The sequence below is a fragment of the Hippopotamus amphibius genome, chromosome X, assembly GCF_030028045.1.
Source record: "Hippopotamus amphibius kiboko isolate mHipAmp2 chromosome X, mHipAmp2.hap2, whole genome shotgun sequence".
NCBI classification, from domain to species: domain Eukaryota; kingdom Metazoa; phylum Chordata; class Mammalia; order Artiodactyla; family Hippopotamidae; genus Hippopotamus; species Hippopotamus amphibius.
Genome location: NC_080203.1, coordinates 108,639,378 through 108,666,765, shown reverse-complemented (window position 1 = coordinate 108,666,765; position 27,388 = coordinate 108,639,378). Strand labels below are relative to the sequence as shown.

The 27,388-nt window shown below is 37.1% G+C and overlaps 2 protein-coding genes across 6 annotated transcripts in view; both read right to left on the bottom strand.

The window, feature by feature from the left end:
• Window positions 1-27,388, bottom strand: part of DMD (dystrophin) — a 1,940,210-nt gene that overhangs the window by 613,901 nt on the left and 1,298,921 nt on the right. For all 5 annotated transcript variants that reach the window (XM_057717394.1, XM_057717395.1, XM_057717398.1 and 2 more), the window contains one exon: window positions 7,520-7,752. In XM_057717394.1, the coding sequence (XP_057573377.1) occupies window positions 7,520-7,752 (233 nt within the window). The remainder of the gene's footprint in view (window positions 1-7,519; window positions 7,753-27,388) is intronic.
• LOC130841307 (heat shock factor-binding protein 1-like) lies at window positions 22,270-22,804 on the bottom strand. Its single transcript, XM_057717408.1, has one exon. It carries the CDS (start codon window positions 22,751-22,753, stop codon window positions 22,475-22,477), a length of 279 nt encoding a protein of 92 aa, XP_057573391.1. The 5' UTR covers window positions 22,754-22,804; the 3' UTR covers window positions 22,270-22,474.

Here is a 27,388-nt window from a genome sequence, read left to right as displayed (position 1 = left end):
CAAAAAAAGTGTATGACATCACTTTCCATAAAAAGGTTATTATAATATTTTGAAAATGGGCATTGTTTGTGTTTGCAACTCTATGACCTTTGTATTTATGGGAGTTAATTTTGTCATGATCTCAGAGTATAAGTCATATTACTGACACTGACATATCTTAACAATCTTCAGTGAAGGTAATAGTGAATTTGGCTCTCATTGGGTAAAGAAAGAAAATTGCATGCATGTAGAACAGTGATCCACAGAGTTATGAGCTTTCTACAGGAGACATGTACATTTGTCAGAAGATAAATGCAGTACAAATTCGCAAACATCTTCAGCCAAACATAGTACAACATTATTCTTTGTAAAATGCAACATACACCTTCTGCATATGGAAAGACAGCAAACTCTGGTATGGTGTTTCTTAAACAAGGTAGTGCAGAAGTGAACAGATGAGATGATGAGGGCTGGATTGTTGTTTGAGAAAAGAGAAAAACAGAATCATCAATCTCCTCAACTAAGATGACTGTCCTCTAACTTGTGAAATCCATTGGAAACCCATGGAAATAAACTGTTTAGTTTTTTCTGTTGTAATTTTGGTGGAGAAATGAGGAGGTGTTTAAGAAGGAGGGGAGGCTCACAGAAAAAGAAGAAACATCTATTCCCCACGAGGTCTGTATTTACATCAGGGCATCTACATTCACCAAGTGACCTTAGACCACGTTCCTATGTTGTCTGTAAGCTTTCTCATTTATTGAATAAGGGAAACGATTTGTAATATTCACTTTTCTGCTATGCTCATGGCAACAGAATACCAAGAAACAGTCTGTTTTGTTTTTAGTTTAAACAATCAATAATATTCCCCACCCCAACCTCCATTGTTGCACTAATCCTTCTAAGTACATGTTAGACAAGTTCTTTTGTGGCTGAATGTATTCAACAACAGTTATAATCAGAAGGATTCTGGAGCCATTCAATTGCTCTTGGTGTAGATATAGCCAGAGTTTAAAAAATAATCATAGAATTTTTATTAAAGTCTCTGACCTTAACAATGAAAAAATTAAGCACATCTAAGTAATTATTTTCCATTTAAATATACACTGCACCCACTAAAACTGCTTATTCAATCTTTGGATAATGAAATCTCCCAGGTAGCAGTATAATGTGCAGTTAAAAATGAATCTTGAACAATGCTAGTACCATCTTGTCCAGATTGGCCAATTTGTCTCAACCCCAACCTGGAGAGGTCTTATTAGAGGATAAAACTCTTTGCCGATTCAATTCTTTATTCAATACAAGAGCCTGTGGTTCAGATTTAGTGGTGAATTACCCTGAACACCTGGCCAAGATGACTTGAGAAAAGACTCTAATGTATTCAGTGCAAGCAATCAGACACCAGTAGTAGAAACAATAACGACGTCAAAGGGCCACCTAAATCCTATCTGTTGATAGCACTAGTTATCCATTGCCAAAACCTCTCCCCAGATCTGCCAGCCACAACTCTACCTCCCCAACCTCTCTCTCTCCTTCTTACCTTCCATCCTTCCTTCCATTTCTCCTTTCCTCCCTCCCTCTGTTTTTTTCCTACTCTTCCCTCCTTCCCTGCTTCCTTTCTTTCCTTCCCTCCTCCCCTTCCTCTGTCTCTCCCTCCTTCCTTTCCCTAAGGGTCATATTTAATCATTACTTTCAGAGAAAAACTCTCAACATATTTTCTCCTTCACTGGATAGATTATGTCAGTAAAACAAAACTGTGAATGATTGTCAAAACAGTTTTATTCCAGAACAATTTTACTTTAACATGTGATGAAATAGGAAAAGCATTCTTATCAGATTTCTCTGTCACTAAACTATAAATTACAACTCATCCTCTGCTATTAATTCACCATTTTAGAAAATAAAGTTAGAGCTTCATGTATGTTTTACTTTTAAAGGCTTAATTTGCATATTTCACACAGATCTCTATTGCTCTACAATATGATGGTATATTTTTTACTCTAAAATTAAGCAGCCGAGTTGCTTAATTTTTAAATAGCTACATTTAACAATCTTTTAAAAAATTATAGTTGTAATTTCAACTCCCATTTTTTGCTTAACTCACTTAGTAAAAATTATTTTCATTTCTAAATGGTAGCAGCCCCCTATTCTCTAAAATAAGAATGTAAACAATTTATGCTAAAGGAGAACAGAAGCTTAGTATCAAATATGTGATTTTTCAATTCAAGGTCTAGAACTATGAAAAGCTAACCTATTCAAATGCCATGTACTTATTCCCTTTCTGGGGACTATATTTTAATCACTGCATGTCTCAAGTTTTAGCTGAAGTTCATAAATTTGAAACTAAGTTCTCCTGGAGTCATAAGACGTTTTGTTACATCATCTCTAATTTCTGATGCTCTGCAGCTACAATTACAATCCCCCAGCTCAAATCTCTGTTAAAAATGAAGTTTATCACATTTCATTCACATTATCCATAAAGCAATCTACATTGTTTGAGAACCAATTACTGTATGTGCAAACGTCAGACAAACGTATATTTAGAATACTGGGGCATAAATGGTTTTATTTCAGGTCTCCATATTGCAAAGTTGAAATAGATAAACATATTGCTTAGATTGGGGGGTTGGGGGGGTGGTGATCTCTCCCCCAGTGTAAGGAGCTTTGGAAGGAAAGGGTTTTAAATCAATGTTCTCTGCTCTCCTCTAGCTAAGAGATGGGGATGTGACCCAAGCATGGTCAACTGGACTCCTTCCAGGACTTTACATTTTGAAAAGTTACACAGTATAAAGAAAAAGAGGATCACAAAGAGACTCAAGTAGTACCTGCTAACTAAATGCCCAGGCATACTCAGATCCCTTTTCCTTTTTCTAGGTGTTCTTCCATTGCAAATTACAGCGTTTACTTTCTGCTTGATTTAATCAGAGGGTGCTTTCAGTTGCTTGCATGGAGAGAAACCTACCTAATATGCAACTACACTACATTTGATGATTCTACTTCTTTGTATAAAAAGTTTTCAGGGTTGTTACCACCTGCAGGCCATAATCAAAACTCCTTAGTCTGTATTATAATAGTTCCATATGGTGGCTTATTTTATAACGGATTAACACATTAAATCACAGAAATTTGTAATAGATAAAAATATCAAATCATTATGTTATACACCTGAAACTATTATAAAATTGTATATCAATTATAATTTTTTAAAAAAAGCCTCCTTAGTCTGACAAGGAAGGATCCCCATTTTTTAGCCCTACCCTTCTCTATGCAACCTCATCAATTTCTTCTTCATCCCCTTAGTTTCAGCCAGACTGAATCACAATTTCTATAACATACTGCAGGGGTCCCCAATCCCCGGGTACCAGTCCATGGCCTGCTAGGAACCAGGCTGCACAGCAGGAGGTGCAGGGGGCAAAAGAATGAAGCTTCATATGCAGCTCCCCATGGCTCACGTTATCCCCTGAACCATCCCCCCCCCCCCCGCCTCCCCACCCCGTTCAGTCTGTGGAAAAACTGTCTTCCACCAAACTGATCCCTGGTGCCAAAAAGGTTGGGGACCTCTGACACACTGTACTGTTTACTTCATTGAAAAGCACAGTTTCTTCTGCCAGGATTGCCTTTGCCATTTAATCTACCTAGTTAATTCCAACTTGCTCTTTAATGCTTGGCTTAGGTTTTGTCTTCAAGAAGCTTTTCCTGACATCTGTTCTCCTCCTTGGCTTAGTTAGATGTGCTTTCCATGAGTAAGTCCCTAGAGCATCGCCCAAGGATACCCAGGGAAGTGGAAGACTGGTGCTTAAGGGTGGGGATTCTGGAACCAGACTGCTTGGGTTCAAATATCATTGCTGTCTTTTTACTACTTGACCTTGAGCAAGTTACTTAACCTCACTGTGCTTCAGTATAAATCTCACAGTGTTGTTGTAAGCATTGAGTAATGCACACAAAGTACTTATACCAGCGACTGGCATCATTAATGCTAGATATGTGCTAGGTATTATCCTGAAATTTATTTCTATCATAGTACTATTATTGCTTTTTTCCCCTCATCTTTAATCTGTGCATTCTTATCTTGTCCAACTCTGTATTTCCCACGGACTTAGTAGTAGCTCAATAAAAATTTACTGAAAGAATATATGAGCAACTAGGTATTGACAGTGTTTTACAGTTTATAAAGCACTCGTGGAACAGTGCGTCATTTCTCACACCTCAAACAGTAAAGTCAGAATTGCTGTATTTAAAACTCTACACAGAGGAAATATTTATTTCCTGATATTACAATAAATACTTCTCCAAACTCACCTCTCTTCTTTATCCCCCTCCACACACACACATGCGTGCATACACATTTGTTTAATGTTTACTTAGGGTCATTTTACTGAATTTAGTGACTGAAGCTATATAAGGTAAGAATTGACAATATCTTTATAATTTTTTTGTAATATAAGGGGAAGAAGCAGGAAAATCATCCCCACTATTTGGCAAGAGAAGAGAGGTTACAGGCGTGTGTGTGTATGTGTGTGTGTGTGAGCATTTATAAATACAGTTGACCCCTGAACAACGCAGGTTTGAACTGCATAAGTCCAATTATATATATATATATATATATATATATATATATATATATATATATATATATATATATAGAGTCAGCCCTCCATACCTGCAGATGCAGAATCCACAGATATGGAAGGCCAACTATGGGACTTGAGCATCTGTGGATTTTGTTATCCACGGTGGATTCCAGAACCAATCCCCTGTGGGATTGACAACTGTACTGGCTTTCTGTGATCCTAGGCATGGCACTTGAACGTCTCCTCTGAATTACTTCTGGACCTGTATTTAAAGACTATCACTTTGAAGAGGCATCAAACGTTTCACAAAGGAGTGTGGATTTTCTTTCCCACTCTAGTATCTAGTGGCTTTTAGAGGCGGCCATAATGTCATTAGCAGAATGGGGTCCAGGTGTGGAAATGAGCTCTTATTTTCATGTGATATTATCATATGACATACAGTTTGCACGACACAAATGCCATCAATAGGCAGACTTACATTGTTTAGAACCTGATATTAATGACTAACATTAGGTGTGTACTAGCAGTAATCGAGGCAGGGTGGGAAGCATTCTCATGTATACCTAATTTAATCCTCATGACCACCTATAAGGAGGATAATATCATCATCCACATTGTATAGATGGTGCAGGGAGGTTGACTAACTTACCCGAGGTCACACAGCTGTAGTAGAGGAGCCAAGCCTTAAACCCATAACAATCTAATTTCAAAGCCCTTGCTTTAATTACAGCACCCTGTCTCCTCTGGTTAGGAAGAGTCCTGGAAGTACTGGAATAACTCAATAAGATATTGTGAAAGAATGAACCGCTTGTTTCCGTAGGTATCAGCACACTGCAATCCTAAAATGCTTAGCACTGTGTCTGACACAGACTATATATTCAAATACACATATATCACCAAATGGTAGCCACGTTTACAGTTAATACTGGCAGGCAGTGTATGTAGTAAGAACACGGGCTTAGGAACTAAACAGCCTTGGATTTGACTCTTTGCTCCGCTGCTTCTTAGGAATGTGACATCTCTGAGCTTCAATTGCTTTTTTGGAAAAAAATGGCTACTAACACTTGTTATAAAGCAGCAGTAAAACAAACTATACATATATATTTATATAATATTTACACATCTTTACATTCACACATACCCAACACTATATGGGTATGTGAATATGAATCCTTTGTGAAGAAAGCTTTGACCACAATCTTGTCATTTGCAAATGACAAAAAAGACCACTGAATTCAGGTCTTCTGAGTCTAAGATTAAGATATTTTAAATGCAGGTTGTTTGCTATTAAATTATTTTCATTCTTACTGAATTGCTGAAGTTCATTTTAAAAAGAAATTTGTCTGCCCTACTGTTTTTTCAAAAAGTGGTTCTGAAACAGCTAAACAACCTCAGCACAACTTACTACTTCTTTAAAAAAGTCTTGAAAATCATTTACAAGTGAAAAAACTATAGCATATAAACCTTTCAAAACTACTTTTCTTATTCATTCGGAAATATAAAAGATACATAGTATATTTGTTCAAGGTAGGTAGACCATATTTATTTCAATGTGTTCTTATGTTTCTCATTGATGTCATAATTTTGCAGAATGGATTCCAATGAGGCTGAGAAATCCAATTTAATACAAAGTATTAAAACCATGTCTATTTGAGCATGGCATTAAATAAATACAAATATTAAGATCTAGAGTATTTAAAAATATATTATGTTTTGTTACTTTCCTCTCTTTTTTTTATTTGTAGCTTATTTTCAATTATCCTTATCATTGGAGGAGGAAAATTGGCAAGGACAACTCAGAAGAGTGAATAACCAATTCCCACATTATTATATTTGATTCTGTAATATATTGTGGCTGAAGAGTGCCAAAACAAGCAGTTTGAATGTAAACAGCTCAAATGAGCTATTTATTTGGTATCAAGTAGATTTTTTTTTCAGTTCTACTATTATTTTTTTAAATATTTTTGAAAAAATATAATTTTTTTACAATATTTTCAACTTAAACACTATTCACACTGAACACGTATGGCAGCTTAACCTACCCAAATAAGAAGTTTAAGAAGCCAAAACTGTTCTAGCTTTGTTAAAAGAAAAGTTGTGCTGCAGACTATTGTAGTGATGGTTAACAAAGCAAGGAAAAGCACCACTCAAATCATATGTTACAATTCTTTGTTCAATTGGATTATGGGTTGGTCAAATATTAGACTTTACACAGGTATAGCTATGATGCAATGACTCCTTAGAAGAGGATGCAATTCTCAAATCACATACCTTCTCAGATGTAACATTAGAAGAATTCAATATTTCTTACATGATAACATACCATAAAAGCCAGGACTTAGGTTCACTACCTTGTAACCTCAGCAACCAAAGACATACTTGTCTAGAATGAATTATTTCAAATTAACTAATAAGCCTTCTTCAGAAAAAGGAGATTCGTTTTGACGGGGACAAATACAAATTTAAGTCTGAACTGAGAAATTCACTTCACTAGAACTTAATTTAAATTTACTCATTAATGTCTAAAAAAAGCTAAAAAAAAGTTTAGACGTTAACAAGTATTAGTTAATCCTAAGGGACCTGTTTAGTCTCAAAAAGGACAATTCACTAAGATTTAGAGGTCATTTAATTTGGTGCTTTGACACAACTTGACTGGTGCTTCTTTCCTTGCTGTAAGTAGATTTTTAAAATACCAGTTGTTTAGTGAATTAAATAAAGCCAACTATACTTCAAGGGCTATGCTTTTTTACTTGTATTATTCCCTTGTAATTTATGGCTGTTTTAGACAACTGCATTAATTTGTTTCCTTGGTCATACTCAGACTGAACAGAGTAGAGAGTGTAGTGTGTTGGCTGACAGAGAAAAGCTGCCTAAAAACTGGTAGGAAATGGTCTAGGAGAGTGAAATGACACGTGGAAAATCTTCAGTTTAAAGATAAGCCTCTGCCAGCTTTTATCTTTTTTCGCCCATACCTTCTGCTTGATGATCATCTCGTTGATGTCTTCAAGATCACCCACCATCACCCTCTGTGATTTTATAACTCGATCAAGCAGAGACAGCCACTCGGTAAGTTCTGTCCAAGCCCGGTTGAAATCTGCCAGAGCAGGTACCTCCAACAGCAAGGAAGATGGCATTTCTAGTTTGGAGACGGCAGTTTCCTTGGTAACCACAGGTTGTGTCACCAGAGTAACAGTCTGACTAGGAGCTAAATTTTTTTTTTTTTTTTGAAAAGGAAAAAAGAAAAGAAGAAAAATTAGAAACACAAGATAAGAAGCCAAATTCAATAATAATACAACTAATTTAAGGGCAACAATTTGAGCCAAAGTATTATTTACGACATTATATGTTTTCCTCCTATTGTGGATACTTTATATAGTACCTCATGATAGAAAAATTCAAAGATTCCAACTTTTCATTAATACATGTTTAACAATCTTTCAAGATGATTTTGATTATCCTTACGGCTGAGCAGTTAATTTCATTTAAAAAGTTCTTCTCAATAACTATTATACAGGTTGTGGAATTGGTAAAGAAAAATATGAAGTATTCAGACTTTGCCAGGTGAGTAAGTTTTACTTATTTTTTTCATCAAGGGGGAAAAAAAGTAAAGATTGGATAAGATCTTATTCTGAACTTACAATTTCCTTGAATAGGAAGTAAATTACTTTGGAGGTGGACTCTAGGGAAATCAAAGCCAATGAAATGTTCTCGTCTTTGCTCTGTATTTTATATTGGGAGCAGCTTATATTTTTTTCCCTTTTCTTTCAGGCTGGTAATAAAATGGCTAGCAGTGAAGAAAACCCAAGCTACATTATTTTTGGAAAATCAGAGCTAGGAAAGTTTTTCCACTTGGATAATGAGACTGTTTCAAGGTTATTAAGAAATATTAAATTAATATGAATAGTGTTGAACACTGTAGTGTAAGGTAGCACCCAATGGTAATAGTTAAGATCTGAAATTCTGGAGTAAAAACACCTGGGAGAGAATCCCTTTGTCTTAGGAACTCTGTGACCTTGGTTAATTACTAAACTTCTCTAAATTTCAACTTTTCTCTTCAGCAAGGAGGGATAATGACAGGGTAAATGTCATTGGGGCAGTTGTACAGATTCAATGCCTGATACAAGAAATGTACATAGAACAATATCAGAGAAATAACAGGAAAAATACTTGCATAGTTCCTGACAGTAGTAGGTAATACTGATAGCACAGTGATAAATACGGTGAGAAGTTAGAGAGAAGGGGTCAAAATATGTAAAATATTTGGGGAAAACTCAGTCAAAGGTCTTGCATGGTCCTGTGTGTCCGGAAGGGGGCTGAATTTACTGGTGTGAATTGATACCAAATACGAACAAGCAGCTGGATTATTGACGGTGAGCGAGGAAGGGTAAGGAATGTCACGGCTAGTTTACAAGCAATGGCCTCTGGAGCCTAGTATGTTCAGGAGACTGTTGCAAAGAAAGAGTGGCCTATACTGTTCAGAAGGGAAGCTTTGAGGGAAAGCTGCAAAACATAACATCTCAATGGGAAACCTGAGAGGCATGGACTACGAGAACGGTTCTAGAAACATGAGTAAAGTGTGCCATCCTGGCATTCCATTCTGAGGTGGCCATAAATTACTTTTCATAGTTATATTACTTTCCGCCTTTTTAAGCTTGTCTTTTTGTTAGAGAAGACAATGAAAGGGATGGGGGACCGTCTTGTCTCTCAAGCTTCTCGGGGAGAACAAGAGGTCCCTACAGATGGGAGAAATAATCTTAAGGCAGAAAGAAAAAAAGTGAGGTGTCCGATGGAATAGAAAACTAATGCCAAGAAGTAATGACTGAAAGACAATGATACTAAGGAGACAGAGAAGAAATAGGTGCCTGAAGTTATCTCACTACTCTAAGGCTTTTTCTAGAAAGAATGAAACATCATTTGAAGCAGAAATATCATCTTGTGATCCAACAGTCTAGTAGGAGAAAGCATGGGAGCAAATAGGATCTAGAAGTCTTAAAAGGGATTCCAAGAGAGGAGCTGAATCCCTGGAGAGATTGCATGGGTGAGGATGAAAAAAGAGCTAAATTAAAGTATCACTGTAGGGCTTCCTAGGTGGTGCAGTGGTTAAGAACCTGCCTGCCAGTGCAGGGGACATGGGTTCGAGCCCTGCTCTGGGAAGATTCCACACGCCATGGAGCAACTAAGCCCGCGTGGGAGAAAAAAAAAAAGTATCACTGTAGGAGCTCACTGTGCAATGTCCAGCTGACTAGGAAATATGGACAAATTGTTCTTAAAATAGATAACAATAGATATTCAGGCAACATACAGTATTTTAGGAGGATTTCAAGGTTCTGGGAAGTGTCAGACAATGCTTTTTTTTTTAACTTGACTTACTGAAAAATTCACCCTCAAAAGAGAGCAGGAATGAGATTTTTTCTCTAGACTTGCTTCTGACCAACAAAGAAGTGCTTAATGAAATGGAAATGATCATGTCATCTTAAATTTCTATACAGTGAAGGATAAGGATGCAGAGATCATCAGACTTCAACTGTTTTCTGGAAAACACATTGGTGTGGGGGGGGGAGTCTATTGGAAAGAAAGGCCAGGGCCAGAGACTGAAAAACAAAATGTTTCAAGATGCGTAAAAAGTATCATCAACGTTGGGATGATAATATCACAAAATTCTCCAATGAGGAAAAAGTATCACCAAGAAAGCTGAAACAGATTCAGAAGAGAGTTGAGAGGTAGAGCCATGCAGCCAACTGTGCCCCGGTCACAGGCAAAGGACCTGATTTAAGGACCAGTCAGTCAGGCCATGGCTGGTCTTAACGCCTCCAGGCCTCAACACCTGAAAACATCTTTATACTAATGGGGAAGAGAGCAGCAACTTTTCATTTTGCTCACTGCTCTATCCCCTGCACCTCCCACAGGTTCTAGAATCTAGTAGGTGCTCAATTGAGGACCTCTGAATACATGAATGAAACTAAAAAAAGTTTATGCACAGTAAGATTTTCAGTTAACTTAGAGGCCTTCTACCCAAGGCGAGTGCTAAAAGATAACATCTAAAGACGGTTTCTTAAAGCCTAGAACACGGAACATGCCAAGGTTCTTGCTGTTTAGGTTATTTTAGCTATTTTAAGAACAAGAAAACAATGGAGGAATAGCCACTGCTTGGGGAAGACAACGGACCAATCAATTCTTATGTTCCGTACTTTTCTATCAAAGGGAGAAAAAGCAGGAAACAACACTGGATCAAGAAGTAGAGTATGAAATAGACTATCTATGGCTAGGCTGGTGGATTTAAACCCTTTCTCTGCCATTTTTTTAGCTGTGTAACCCTAGGCAGGTTATTTAACCTCCCTGAAACTCCATTTACTCCTCTTTAAAAATGGAGATTATGTGCGTACTTCCGTCAGAGAGCTGGCCTTACCATTTCCTAGACATACAACCTTGGACAAGATTACAGGCATCTGGGACTTCCCTGGTGGCACAGTGGTTAAGAATCCACCTGCCAATGAAGTGGTCATGGGTTTGAGCCCTGGCCTGGGAAGATCCCACATGCCATGGAGCAACTAAGCCCGTGTGCCACAACCACTGAGCCTGCGAGCCACAACTACTGAGCCCACGTGCCACAATACTGAAGCCTGTGTGCCTAGAGCTGTTGCTCCGCAATGAGAAGCCACCACAATGAGAAGCCCGTGCACCACAACAAAGAGTAGCCCCCGCTTGCCCCAACTAGATAAAGCCTGTGCACAGCAACAAAGACCCAACATAGCCAATAAATAAATAAATTAAAAAAAAAAAAAAGGTTACAGGCATCTGGAGGTAAGGGATTATATCATGCTTGCTAAACTTAAGTTTTCTGAGCCTCAGATTATTTACCTGCATAATGAGGAAAACAGTACCAATCACATGGAATTATTCTAATTAGTATGTTATGAATTGATATATGTAAGTCACCTCATTGGATTGTTTTGACAGCAGATACACTGTGTGTGTTTTTTCCTTCTCCTTTCCCTTCTGCTGCTCACTTTCTAAATTAGCATGGCTTTCCAGGTCCTGTGCTCTTAGAACCAGACTTCATACTCTAGCCTCATCTCCCTCCATTCTTTCCATGCTCCCCCACACCTCAGTCTCTATGTGACATTCTCCAATTAGCACAGACCATCTCACCCTTTTGTGCCCTTCCATATGCTCTACATTCTTCCTGAAAACTCCTCTCCCTTCCCCAGACAAAAGTCTCAATTCCTTTTCAAATCCCAACTATAGATTTCTATGTTTTTTGGAGGACCAGCCTAAGTTTTTAATTAAAAGTCTCTATGCAGCTTAGAATTATACTATTCCTTTGGATCGTAAACATTTTGACTCTAACATTTTATTACTGAAATCTAATCATCACTAGGAAGAACAAAATCTTGCACCATTATTAGGACTGGGGATTTTTACACTTTATTTGTAATACGGCTAGAGGGTAGCTGATAGTAGTTGAGAGCTGGATTCTAAACTCCAGAAGCTTTGGGCCTCCAAGAGTGGAGAAAAAAGTGCTATAACATAAAGTAGAAAGAGGCTAATTTCCATCTATTATATACATTTTATTAGGGCCAATTCTATCTACAACACTACTTAAAATATTTAATTCTTCCTAAAATGACTTGTCTCTAGATCCATGTATGTGCATATACTTTAATTTTTTTAATCAAGCAAGATGCTTCAAAGGAGAAATTTTGAGGTCCTGAGAACCTTTATCTTATTTTATTATGCACATCATATATTGACTCATACTGTATTTTCAGATGCCTTTACTTTTATCTAAAGAGAAAAAAATCAAGGTTGTTTCTTTTCTACTGTCATTTTACGAGAAACATAAGCAAATCACCTCATCAGGGTAAAGTATAGGCTGGTCAGATATGTAAGGAGGCAGTTTAAGTGGTTTTTTTCCAGACTGAGCAACAGAATCTTGACGCCAAGGGTCAGGCAGGGATATTTAGTCATTGCAGGGGAGTTTTCTGTTAACTGCATACTTGAAAAGATGGAAAGAGGATTTGTTGAGAGTTCTCTCAACCCATAACCCTAATCAGGGAAGGAGTTAGGATATATAAATGACTACACAGAATCTTAAGCATGAAGTTCTAGGATGGGTTTCCAGGTTCTCCTCCTTAAGGAACGTGGAAAATGGCATTCCCTCCAGCCAGTGGGGATCCTTTTCTCTGTGCCCCATTTAATGCCCCCACAGTTTGATCTGCTTGCCTGGATGTCTGCCCCTTGCCGCAGGCCACTGTCCAGGGTCACAAAGAGTTGGACCTAGTAATGGCTGCTTGAAATCTCTGCTTCTTCAACCATCACCAAGATCAAGGTCAACTTTCCCAAGTCTGACGGAGGAGGTATCTCTTCCAGCATGGGGTTAGGATGGAAAGCAGTCCTTATGGTGTCACACTATTAACCGTCCTTCCAGAAACGGGCGCTAGTGTCCTTGGTTAATCAATTCATGTCAGAACTGCACGTATTACAATGTGTATCACTAAGCCAAGTAGATAGAAACACACATCATATATATGTGTATATATGAATAGATATGTGCGCGCACACACGCACAGAGCCCGTATAGTTTGACTACTAATGATTGTAGCATAGTGTTTCACATGCATTCATTAGAAAGTTAAAATAACTCTACTAAAAATTGTGCTTTCCTTCTGTAGTTAACCATACAAAAAGTCAAGCTCAAAATGCTGAAAGGAACCAAGTTTGGCACACTGGAATAGTAGCATGAGTAACAGTAGGTGTAATATACTATTGCAAACCACAGCTTTGCTCTGAGTATTTTGTTAATTAAAAGGTGTTGGCTTTAGGAGGGAACTCTCATTTTTTCAAAAGCGTTTGAAGAACATTTCTCTAGTCTAAAATTTTAATTGGTTTCGAGGGTACATGATTAGTCAGACTAACAGCTATACTTAGAGCTTTAGAAGAACTACTAAATCTTTTAAAAAACACACACACAATGTGTTTGGAATACTTCCTTTGAAGTATTCACACATGGTTTTTCTGTAATTCACAGGTCTCCTTTGGTTGATAAGAAAGCAAGGAGCACATATTCTATTTCTGGCTTTGTTGTATGAATGTGGATAATTTTTTTTTGTTTTCTTTACTTTGATATTTGAAAAAAAATCTGTCAACTGACTAAATGATAAATTATTGGACTCACACTAACACAGACATCTAAAACGTACCATTTTGTATATGTGGTTAGATTGAATCACTATCTAATACTAGAGTTATAGGAAAGATTGTTTTAGCTACTTATCCATATCACCGATAGATAAAAATAATCATTCTCCATGCAAGCAACATGGTGAAATATTTTTCTTTTTGAATATTTAAAAGGATGGCATGTAGCTTAATGAAACACGTACAAGAAAGTTCATATTACCAAAATTAGAAATCATGCGTGCACTTAAAAAGAACCTCGCTTCTCTCTAAATATTTGTAGCCTGTAGGTACATGTGGAAACTTGCAAACAAATGTTGTGAACCCATAAACATTTATTTTTGTCTACATTCTTTCTCATTCTAAAGAGGAAATAATATATATGATTCTACTATCATCAATTATTTATATTTTAGCACAATCAGGGCTTACGCTATACATGGACAAGTGCTAGAGAACTGGAACCCAAGGATTCATGCTAACCAACTGTATTTCTGGATTTTAGAAACAAATCTTTTGGGTGTAAGAGCCATAGACTTTTACAGCTTAGTAATGCTACTTTATCACTTTTTAATTGAATCTTTTCTGCTACTAAGAATATAATCCAAATAAGAAATCTTTTCTGCTACTTGGAAGAGAGATTACCATCCACACTATCACCACAGTCATTTACTCGGGGCTTTCTGTGCGCCAGGCAAGGTTCTTTATGACCCCTGTTTTATTTAATTTTCACCAAATGATTTTCAGGGTTGGCATTTTACTGAAAGGTAAAATACCTTGCTCAGGATCTCACATTAACACGCAACAACGCCAAGACAGTGTGATTGACCACTACACCTATTTCTAAGACTGATATGATCATCAGATACTTTTCCTACATGTCCCACTCAATATATAAAAATTAGTACTCAAATACTTTTGACTCCAAGAGCTATCGTTTACAACATACAGTATCCAGAAAACAATCTAATATCCATTCTAATTAGGGAGAGAAGATCACCTTAAACTAGTCAGAAAAATGTGGATTATAAAAATCAAGTGAATCTTGCTTCCTGCCAAAGTTAGATATTACTCTAGAGAAATATCTCCAACCTGACTTTGCCCAAACATGCATCCTTTCTTCACTAATATGAAGAGAGAAATAACCCTTGCCTTTTCCTCTCTTTAGTTTGCATCTTCTAACTTTCATATACAAATTCTTACTCATATATGGATTTATAACTCACATTATATAAATTCTTCACACATGCACTCAATAAAAAGCAGTGTTTCTCAACCTTAGCACCGTTGATATTTTGACATGGAGAAGTCTTTAGTGTGGGTGGCTGTCCTGTGCATTGTGAGATGTTTATCAGTATCCTTGGTCAGAGCACCATCCCAGTTTTGATAACCAAACATGTTTTCAGACATTATCAAATGTCCTCTGAAGGCGGGGAAATTGCCTTTGGTTGAGATTCACTGATTGAAAGGGTTTTTAATTTCTCTTTCTCAGTCTCTCTCAGCCTTTCTCCTCTCCTCCTCCTCCTGTGTGTGCGTGTGGCGGGGGGTGGGTATGTGAGAGAGTGAGTGTGTGTGAGTGTGTATGTGTGGTTTATATACTTGCTTAACATTTGTAGTGGGCATCCTTTATGCCTATCCAAGTTTTTCTCTCTTATACCTCAGAAGTATAGGTTAAGTGAAATTAAGTGCCTCTCTTAGCCACATGATATTGGGCAGGCCCTGAAGAAACAGTAAATATTTGAAGCTATAGCTATGAGGGAATAGGAAATAATATGACACAGGAAATGTCATGATGATAAAAGTGAAAGCATCTCTGGTAGAGAGGAAATGTCCACAGATTCTTGTTCTTCCTGCATCTATACCCTTGTAATGAGATATTCCAGAAGCTCCCATCAAGAGCTGTAGTATAATTCTCCATTCATTGGATATGGATTGGCCAAGTAACTTGTTTTGGCCAATGCAATATTAGTAAACATGACACAAGCAAAAGTTTGAGAAATTCTTGGCCCTTGGGCTATTCTTGGAAACCTTTCACCACTGTGTGAACTATGCTAGCCTACTGAATGATGACAGACAAGTGGCCCTGTCACATTCATTGTCTCATCCAATAACTAAGTGCCAGTCACATAAGTGAGGCCATTGACTACCAACTGACCATTAATACATGAGTGAGTCCAGTTCAGACCAGCCAAAGTACCACCTAGATACGCCCAACCCAAAGAAGATCCAAAAAATCATGAGCTAAATGAATGGTTCTTATTTTAAGCCACTTCATTTGCTGGCAGCTTGTTATACAACAATAAATAACTGATACAACACCCATTTTTACCTACTAAAGACTTGTATCCAAAACAAGATGTAAAATGGCCCTCCCATTGCTACAGAAATAAAACAAATGCTAATCCAGGGAAGAGACGGTCTTCAAGTTAAAGTGTGAAAGACAGAGAACTGAAGATACACATAAGCATTCTATGATGCCTGTAAATCAGGCAGCCAACATTTTATAGGATACTTGAAAAGCAAAGCCTTTAGTAAAAAGTGCATTGTTAGTACCCTTACAACTGTGTAAATGAAAAAAGTAGAGAATGTAATAAGGAGAGTCGTGAAGCAGGTAGCCCAGTGCAGAAGACAAGGGAAGAAAAGCCAGATGAGACTGTAATAAAGACCATGCTACTGATGAAGGATGATCATCAATTCTAAAACTGACATCAGAATAAAATCCATATGTTCATTTGGGTATAACCAGCTAGAGAACATTGTACAGTTCTCGTTACAGCACAGGCGCAACTATTCTACCACAATTTTTAGAACCTTGAAAAATTCTTGAATAAAAAGCTCCAATCTTGTTTGTTTTTAACAGAATTGCTCCTACCTGAATATTAGAGATAATATTCTGCGCTAAAGCATGAGCCAAACCAGGTAAGTAGTGCTCTCTATATAATTCAGTGTAAATGAGTCTCGTATTTGTTTGGGTAAGGTACGTTTTTAACCTAAGTGGCAAAATAACTAGCAATGAGCTTTTTAAGTTGTTAAACATGAGCCAGGTCCTTACAAGCCTCACCCTTGAGATGAGATAAGCTACTTAAAGTATCAAACTTATCTTTTTCTTCCTCACTAACCCAGTGCAATGTCTGATACATAGTAGGGTCTCAAAGAATATTTGCTGCTGCTGTTATCCAGGTTAGAACAAAGCATAATGTACTAAGCAGAATCCTTAAGGGATGTATGAGAGAGAGGGAGAGAGAGATTGATTCACTAGAGTTTCAATCTAGAGTTTCATCAGGCAGAACAAAGATGGAGAAACCATTAGCTCCAAAGTAAATGAAGCAGTATTAAGTAGTTTTAACATGTAGACTCTTTTGGTATGAATTCATAATACCTTATATCTGTACAGAACTTTGAACAGCTTACAATTTTAGTAATTTTCTCCCTTGATTTCTCACCACAACACTCAAGTGTGGGCAGGGAGAGCATCATTGCCACCAATTTATAGGAGAGGAAACTAAGATTTGGATAAATTAAAATACTTCTCCAAGATCAACATCTAGTCAATTAGATGGAAACTCCTCAGCAATCTATATTTTAAGAAGGAAGGCTCTGAGTTGACTGATGAAAGAGAGGGATTCATGAAAAACAACCCAATTTAAAAATCTGCAAAGGATCTGAATAAACCATTTCTTGAAAGAAGATATATGAATAGCCAATAAACACATGGAAAGGTGAACCACATCACTAATCAGCAGGGAAATGCAAATCAAAATCAGAGACCAAGTGAGAGAGTGAATAACAAGTGTTGGTGAGGATGAGGAGAAGTTGGAACACTTGTGCAATGTTGGTGGGAATGTAAAATGGTATAGCCACTGTGGAAAACAATATGGAACTCCTTCAAAATGTTAAAAATAGAACTACCATATGACCCAGCAATCCTACCTCAGAATATATAGTATATCCAAAAGAACTGAAAATAGGATCTTAAAGAGATATTTGGACACTGATGTTCATTGCAGCATTACTGAAAACAGTCAAGAGGTGGAAAAAACCTAAAGGTCCATTGACAGATGAATGGACAAAGAAAATGTGGTAAATGCATACAATGGAATATTATTCAGCCTTAAAAAAGAAGGAAATCCTGTCATATGCTATAGAGTTTGTTTTTCAAGATGAAACATTTCTAGAGACCTGTTGTGCAATGCTATGCACATAGTTAACACTACTGTATACTTTAAATGGCTAAGATAGTACATTTTATGTGATGCATTTTTCACCACAACTTTTAAAAAAGGAATCCATGGACCAGCCTGAATGTGGACTTTTTCCTTTCCCTTCTGGGTTAAGGAGATTTAAAAGAGATCTTTGAATACCAAAATAAAGACCCTTCTGTAAAGAACAATGGTGCTGATACATTAAGGCCCAGTGAAAAATGACCAATTTATTTCCCTGTCATTGCATCCTCTTTAGAACATTCGTTGGGTAAGAAGAATACGTCAATACCTCTCCGCAGGGGCTACTGTGGTGCTCCACGCCGGTTCTCTCCTGGAGTCGACGGACCCACACCCCAGATACTATTAGTAATGACTGCTAATGGGCCACAGCTGCATCTCTCCCTGAGGCTTGCTATTGGTCAGTACAAAGGGATTAAGCCCCAGCTCACCTGACTCAATTTAAGTCAACTGTGAAAAATGAACCCCCGGCTCCAAAGCTCCCTGTCAGATTGGCTTAGGCTGCAGTATCAAGTGCATTGGGGATCAGCCTCTCGCTCTGCCCAATAATGCCACCCTCGCTTCCTTGCAGGTGGTTCTACCAAGACTAATTCCCAATAAACCTTCTGTAGGCAACTTTTTGTCTCAGAGAATGCTTCCAGGGAATCCAGTTTAAGACACTATCTTTTGACCCCTTAGACACCTATATATATAAGAGTTTGTTTCTAATACATCAAAGTAATGTGATGTTTCCAGTCATTGAATCCTGGAATAATATTATTTAAAATTATTTATTGATATCACATGCTATATAATTCAATATTCAATTGAATGCTCTTGGAAATAGACAAAAAAGGATGCAGAGGACTGGTGGCAATAGTTATTGCTTAGGGGCTTATAAAAGGGTTTTATACTCTGGTTATACTTGAGTTGCAAGTTATCCTAGTTGCAGTTTCGTAAGTGAAATCTGAACACATTCTATAACTAAAACCACAAAGAGCTTGACACATTCAAATACTAAAGTCTTGAACTCCGCCTCCATAATGACATTGGAGATGTAACTGCTATCTTGTGTTGGTTTGAAGTGATTGTGCTGGGCTAAACTTAGCTTTTAAAGTTCTGGGTCAGTAAACACGTTATGAACTACGGGTATGGCAAACACACTAACTGAAGTAGTGAGACTGGCTACATCAAAATCAATTCATGTTTTCACTTAACTTGTAGAAAAGCACACCATGCCCACAAGTACAATAACTACCAACTATACAATAGGAACCAAAAATCAAAGGTAGAAAACAAGTACCAATTACGAAGGGAAAACTGCTTGTACAAGCAGAAAAATAAGATTATGATGTTTGTTTCTTTAAATCATGCCCACCAAACCATCTCAAATTCCTTGCAAAAGCAGGAGAGGTAATCATAAATAAAAACACCGTTCAATGGTTATAAATCATGCTATTGAAATGGCTACACTCCCAGGAACATTAGCGTGATGGTTTTCATGCACATACTTGCTATTGCTTCAGACCAGAATTTCATTGTTCTAATCCTCTGGATGAATGGGTCTCAAATTAAGAGTGTAAAGAGAGCTTGGGAAAGCTGTGAGTCTACAGTTCATGGTTTCTGAAATAGGAACATAGCTTACTGTGTTCATTTAAAAAGATTTGTGAAGCTGCAGTGTTATACAGTTGGTTCATTCTGAACCTCATTTCTGCTACTTAAGAACAAGAAATTTTATCAGATCAGGGTTAATGTTCATTCCTTTAAAAAAATCAATAAAGCATATTTAAACCTTAGTGACACGTACTTTTTCCATGTCAATGTTTTATATAAAAGATACAGAATTACACCAAATTTTGCATTTAAAAACAGTATTTGAAAATCAAGTTTTAAGTAAAATGAAGTTATATTTAAGATTCAAATAAATATTCTAAGGTAAAGTTAATTACACAGTCCACAATAGAAAACCATGCCTTATTTTTTGTTAGGAGAAAGGTAATGTTGGGCTGCACCCCACAGGACTACAAGGCCTGTGCTTGCCCAGCTTCAAGGCTGAAGAAAGAGCCTGGAGTCAGCAACAGAGACATCAATGGCTTAACGGATGGGGGAGCTTACATATCTGAGGCAAGGTCCTGGAGTGACACCCCAGCATGTGTAGCGGATGGCGGGCAGGACATGGCAGCAGTTTTCGTTACCAGCTGGGGGGTGGGATTGGGGGGGGGGATTGATGTCAGGTGGGCTCATTAGTTACCAAGGAAACCAGTAGAGGGGCATACCCCTCACTGACCCTTTGAAAAGTATAATCACCAGCTGGGGCCTGGGGCAATTATGTAGGAAGGTAAGTCATGTGGGTACAGTATAGGGGAAGCAGGCACTGGTTGGGCAGGGGATGTACAGAGAGCAAGAGAACAGCTATCTTAAGGGGCCTGGCCATACAGGTAATCTTTAAAATTGATGTTTTCTTTATCCCAAGATACTTTGGTTAGAACTAGAAGTAAAATATATTTCCTCTACTATTGTTAACATTACAGCCTATAGGAGAAAGTAGAAGAATGTAGTAGTCACCCCAATGTTCATAGCAGCATTATTTACAATTGCCAAGATGTGGAAGCAAACTAAGTGCCTAGCAACACAGGAATGGATAAAAATGTGGTACATGTATACAATGCAATATTAATCAGCTATAAAAAATAATGAAATTTTGCCATTTGCAACAAGATGGATGGACTCAGAGAATCTTATGCTAAGTGAAATAAGTCAGAGAAAAGCAAATACTGTATGATACTACTTATATGTGGAATCTAAAAAATACAACAAACTAGTGAATGTAACAAAAAAGAAGCAGACTCAGAGATATAGAGAACAGACTAATGGTTACCAGTGGGGAGAGGGTAGGGGGTGGGGCAAAATAGGGGTGGGAGATTAAGAGGTACAACTATTATGTATAAAATAAATTAGCTATAAGGATATATTGTCCAACACAGGGAATATAGATAATAGTTTACAATAATTATAAATGGACTATAACCTTTAAAAATTGTGAATCACTATATTGTACAATTGTAACATTATACATGAACTATACTTCAATAAAATAATATATATTAAAAAATAAAATTACAGCCTATAGTAACCTATATTCAAAGACAAAAAGACTTAAAGGGTGAATTGTACATTAAGTTATATGTTACAGAATCTCTAGCTTGTTACTTGAAAGTCAGTCACATGAAAGAAGTAAAATAAACCCAATTAAAATAACATTAACTCATATCTAGGATTTATCATACTACAGAAAATAGAAAGCAAAGGAATCATGCATTTTTGAGGAACATACATGTGAATATAGTTTTGTTTTTTTTTTTCCTTAATATTATTATATATTTGCAATACAAACAATTAAGACTGACGACACAGGAAACTTTTAAAAAACTCCTACTGCGTTGACTATGGGTTTCCCTCTCCAAAGCACTGTTCCATTCCTTAACTTCTCCCATCTTCTCTGTACGAGCCCATCCTGCTGTGCCAGGCGCAGGGCCTCCTTCCCAGCGACACTGCCTCCGGGCTCAGCACTCCTGACGCTGCAAGGCTGAGCCGCAGGAGTTACTGTCCCTGTCTCCCACCATTGATAAGAAAGCCACTACTCTGCTCAAATTTAGGTGAGAAACAGTTCAAAGAAACAGTATTTCTTAACAACTCAAGCCTACTACAAGTTATTTATCATCTTCTAGCCAAAGCGACTGCCGTGGACGTAACATGGTCTGTTTTCCTCTTCTGTTTTTTTTTCCCAGTCAGCAGCTCAAAAGATGAAGTAACTGAGTTGTAAAATCCTGCCAGATTTCCTATGGTAACTACTGTAGATGAACAATGTAGGCTCCTACTGAAGTATTCAAATCTCATGCAAAACTCTAACTACTTAAAGCCTCATCACATCAGGCAACTCTGTCATTTTCTGTATTTAAAAATTCTAACACTAAAGTGGCAGTGGTCACTCTCCGTTACTGTAGCATCTGACCTCAGGGACTCAGACATAAGATCGTGGTTCCATTTCAAGTTTTGGTGACAGAGTAGTGACAGATATTTCTGAATACACAATTTTAAATGTTTTTAACCACTTGGAAAGTATCACTGACACATTATTTGGTGTTCACTCAACAGTCACTCTGAGAATCAAAGAACCTTAACTATAAATGCCTTACTTCACAAAATCTAATTATAACCAAGGATCTACCCTATGTCTAATAAAAAAATTACATAGCAACTTTTATCAAACAGCAACTACTACAAAGGGAATGACAGAAAAAAACATAACCTCACAAAAATACACTAAAAAATTTGACAATTGTATGCAGGAACTGCCAAAGTTTTAGTGTTTAATAGCACAACTGACCAAGGTCCAAGATGTGAAGTTACCACGTTCAGGAAACATGGGGGGCAGGGGAGGGAAATCACTCTATAAACTAACTCTATAGGACGTGGTAAGAAGAATGCACACTTGATAATATAAAACCTGTCTACACATAGTAGTTAGTTGCAAAAAGCCACTGTCTCCTCTCAGCTTGTACAAAGGGTGTTGCAGAGTCCAGTGCAGATGAGCAGCCTTCTACTCTTCTGTGTGGCAGGGATCTTGTTTTCCCCATCCAGCTCTTCCACCCCGGCCTGTGTCATGAGGTCTGCGATGTTTTTCTCCAGGTCATCAATGCGACTGCTCATGTCATCAATTCTTCCGATGATCTGGTCGGACATGGTCTGAAATTTATCTTGCATCTGCTGCAGGAGTGTCTGCACCACCGAGGTGAGATCCTGCACGGTCTTGGGGTCCGTCTCAGCCATCTCCCCGGTTCCCAGCTTGGCGGTGCTACCTCAGACCGTCACCTACACTTCCGTTTCCTGAATATAGTTTTGAATTGGTAAAATTCTTCATTTTTGCTTTGTAATATGGTAGAAAGTATGAAAAAAAAGTCATCAAAGTTGTTTTTCCTATTTTTGTCCCACCTCAAAGGCATGATTATGTTATATACCAATAGCTATTCTTATCAAAAATTGTTAATTTCTGTGAATTTAATACACAAAGTATACTTTTTTGTGGAATACAAGAATCTGAACAGAAGTAAATAGCTAGGCAAAAAGGTCAATTCACAGAGAAAAAGTAGGGCCAATTTACTATTTTCAGCCTGATGTTCCCATTCAATTTGATGTAAAAATGGAATGGAAGGACATATGGACTGAAGCACTGAGAGACTGGAGTGCTGAAATGGATAATCTTTGTTACTGACAATGGTGGCTGAAGGTCACTACAACAGGGTGACTTTAATAGGTGAAACAATAACAAGTCAGGACTCTTTCATTCATCTGTTTTCAGGGATGATCTTTTGGGGTAAACTGAATCAGATTCTATTGTCACCTAATCATATAAGTAAGTAAACTATCCTATAGAAAAAAGTTATCAGTCAATTTTCAATTCCACAGACATATATGTTATAGAAACTTGAAAAGATTTTCAGAAAAGTTTACTTATTTCACACACCTAAAACCATAGATGCTATATCTGATAGCATGATCAAAAGTTGTCTCATTTGGGAGAACCCCATGATCTAACAATTAAGAAAACCAAGGCCTAAAGTGTTAAATGACTCGTCTAAGACTTCTACCCCCCAGCTGGCATGGGACCAAAATGAGGACCAGAATCTAGGGCTCTGAATTTTCAATTCAGTAATCTTTTTTACTGTGCCAGTGGTTTACAATATTAGGAGCATGCCTGTGAAATCTCAAAAATGTCACATGTCTCTGCATAATAATCATATCTAGGATGCATAGAGTGAGAAAAAAGTGACAGAAATCAACTTATTCTGAATTCAGTAATACTTTAATATAATTTTGCATTTTATTAATTGCAGTACTCATTCACATCACTTTGAAAATATCTACTTCATATATGTGGAGACACATATTTGATCCACAGACAACACTTTGCTCAATGATTTGAGAACTGCTTTCAATGATACTAGGAAATCAGTTATCACCAGCCCCTAAGATGAGTACCTCTATTATGTTGATCACTGCCTCCCAATATTACTCTGATCAAGTATCTTCCAAACTTCCATTCCTTCCCCTTACAGGTGATTTCAGTTACAGTGTTGCCAAACAATGGTATCATAATCTTTTGAGGATGGCTTGTATTACAGGCAAAAACTGAATTTTTGAAATGGTTCATTAGTTTTTATAAATTAGAGGAGATTAAAGATTGCCAATATAACAGTACTCTCAGTTACTTAACATTCTGATATGCTTTTCTGATGCCGAGAGAAAGGGCACAGTCAGAGCTTGAATTTGGCTATCCTGCAGCTTATTTCACTCACTTTTATGTATGTTGTACCCCTAACATGCATACCCCGATGTAGATATGTGAATGTCATTACCATATATAATGAGATTGGTGAGGTAGGGATGAGGAGAGAACAAAGGTTGAGAAACACCATAGGACCATATCTAAATATCTGAATTTGCCTCCATCTTACTTATAGAAAGTTATTTCCTGCTACTTACCCCAAATGCCCATGTTGTCTCCAACTAGCCAGTCTCTTCATGCAATACTCAATATGCTTTCATTCTTTAGAAAATAAATCTGTCCAAGCTGTTCCTCAGGCTTAAGTATTGTCTTTACTTATTCTAATCCTTCCTATTCTTTATGATCAGAATCTCACGTCTGTGAAGTCTTTGTTGACAACTCAAGTTACATCTGGACTCTGAACTCCTATGTTGATTGCAGTTTTATGTAAAAAATCTCTGTGTTTGATTACATATTTCCTTATATCATTCTTTAACTGATCTAATTATAAAATTCTAGGATTGGAAGGAATTTGTGGGAATTCCAATGCTGAACTTTAAAATCTGTCACCTCTGAATATTGTAAATCTTAGAATCACTTGCTTTGAATATAATTTAGTAGATCCTTGAGATTCTCCAGAGGTGTGTCTAGGAGTCCTTGCAAATCAAAAAGCAGATGTGTATCATCAGCTAGGCTTACTTAGGACTTAAGGGATTTACCTCTGCCCAATAGTTTCTTAGAACTATTGTAGTGGTAGAAGTTTTACATATTTGAACCAAACATTCAATGGTGTAGATGTTATCAACCCCACTGGAAATCACTACATAGCATGGACCTTCAGAAAGCAATTTTCTATCATTCATATGAATTATTTAACTCAGGACAACATTTTAAGATTTCCTATTTAGGTTATAAAAAAACAAATCACATCTCTTAGTTTGAAAATTATTTTAGTCTACAAAAATCATTCTATCAGCACTAAGGCAAAATTTTCAAAATATAAAAGTTTTCAAAATATTTTCTATCATCAGAAATCGACATGGATATTTCATTTCAATATATTTTCCAAAAATAAATAATGGGTTTATAAATGAGAAAGCTTTTGTAATGTGACTTTGATAGTCTGAATTTAGTCTAGTAGAATGTCTTTCATTCAAATATTATTATTGAATAATTACAAACTTGGTGAAGGGTCTGTGCCTCTTTAGTAAGAGAAACATATAGATGAATACATTGATATATTTATTTCCAAGGCCTTTGTAAGAAAGAGATAATCAAGTTATTCTTATTTTCATTAAACTTGTGAACATATTTCATAACAAAGGAAAATTATATTCTAGATAAATACAGCATTTGACTGTATTACACAGGATGTAGTAAAGGTTTACTGTCTAGGGTTAAATGCTAAGGCAGTTATTACATATAAGTTTTCCTGACAACTCTCTATTTTGAAACAAAAAATTTCTAACACTGTATTATGTGAGACTATGACACAGGCTGGTTTAGAGCAAAACCAGAGAAGTGGTATTAAAATTGATTGAAGGTTATAGTATATGTCTAAAATCTTGGGCATCGTTAATAAAGCTCACTCTACTTGGTCTTATTACTCTATTCATATCCTTTCTGGGAGATAAACTACCTCAAAATTCAAGACCTAACAGTAATATACTATTATTGCGGAGTTGCCATGAAACACTCCTGGGGCTGTGATCGGGATGATTGAGAGGACCACTAAATGCTGAAAAGTGGATGTGACCAGGGAATGGCTTGGCTGTTTGCCAGTGTAAGAAATAATTTGATATCGACATTAAGCAGCAGCTGAAGAATCTTTTAATAGTTTAGGCGCTTTTTCTAAATCCTCCAGTTATGCTTCACTGATTAAATTATTAAGAACTTCTGATTTAGCTGTTTCATATTTTAGATGTGTGAAGATGTTTTGAAATGATTTCCATTATTCATGGCTTGTTTTTCAAAATTAAACTTATAGGATGCTGAGATAATCCCTTTTTATTAAGTCTGCAGAAACTGAGAATACACTAAAAAGCAGAATAGCTGCATGAAAGTGTCATTTTCTTTGACAATACTGTATTATGACGGACTAGTTATTTTTTTCCCTTAGCTGAATTACATACATTCCAACTAATGTTGGAAACCAATTGTCAAAAACTTAAAGATGGCTCCAATTAACTTCCATATTTAGGCCAAGATAAGATTCAGGCAAAGGTCAAGGGAAAGACAAGACACTAATTTAGGAAGAGCCTCCCAATGTGAATGATCAACTTGTATATGATTAACTCTTCTAAGAAATATTTCTCATTGTCACCCACTTTATACATAGCTTTCAGATAAGATTGTCTTCCATAGGTTCACTGAACAAACATTAACTAAACAGCTTTGGGCCCAACACCATGCCAATGGAATGAATACTGTTTGTAATTTGAACAACATTCATTCATGGATACCCCTACACCCACTATGCATTTCTATTACCTAGGAGAAATTCAATTCTTTTCAGGCTTCCATGGACTCCATCCCCCAGGTCTAGAGGTGGATTTCGATTCATCTAAGGCTTAGAGTCTAAGTCAATCAAGAAAATCCCTTCCTCTTAATGGTTTAATGACACAAAGTTTCAGTCCACCAACCCATGGCATCACTCTGAAGGCTATTATTGGTACGGGAGTAGATATATAACCTAGATTGGCCGATCTGAGTGATGGATAAGGCTGTTAATCTACCCATGAGGTAAGAGATTCTCACACTGTAACAAAAAATCATGTTGCCCCATTTGCTGCTGGCAGCCATTTTGAAACCTGGAGAGAAACTAGTGAGGAGGTCAGAGCTGATCCAGAGGGAAAAGCAGAGCAAAGAAAATCATAGAGAAAGAGAGCCAGAGCTCTGTTTGTCTGGACCCTGCTCCAACGTCTGGACTTCCAATTAGGTGAGATCAATTATCTTTACTGCTGAAGCCACTTTGAATGGGTATTCTTTTTCTTGCAGCCCAAAACATCTTTATTAACCATGGCACCAGAGTTACAAAAATAAATAAGATACTATTCCTGCATTTAAGAAGGTTCCATTCTAGTGGGAGACATATATGCCAACAACCAATTTCAGTAAAATATAATGGGACTTGCTGAAAT

What these genes read in the sequence shown, in the direction of transcription:
- LOC130841307 (XM_057717408.1), bottom strand. Translation starts at nt 22,753, where the DNA reads ATGGCTGAGACGGACCCCAAGACCGTGCAGGATCTCACCTCGGTGGTG.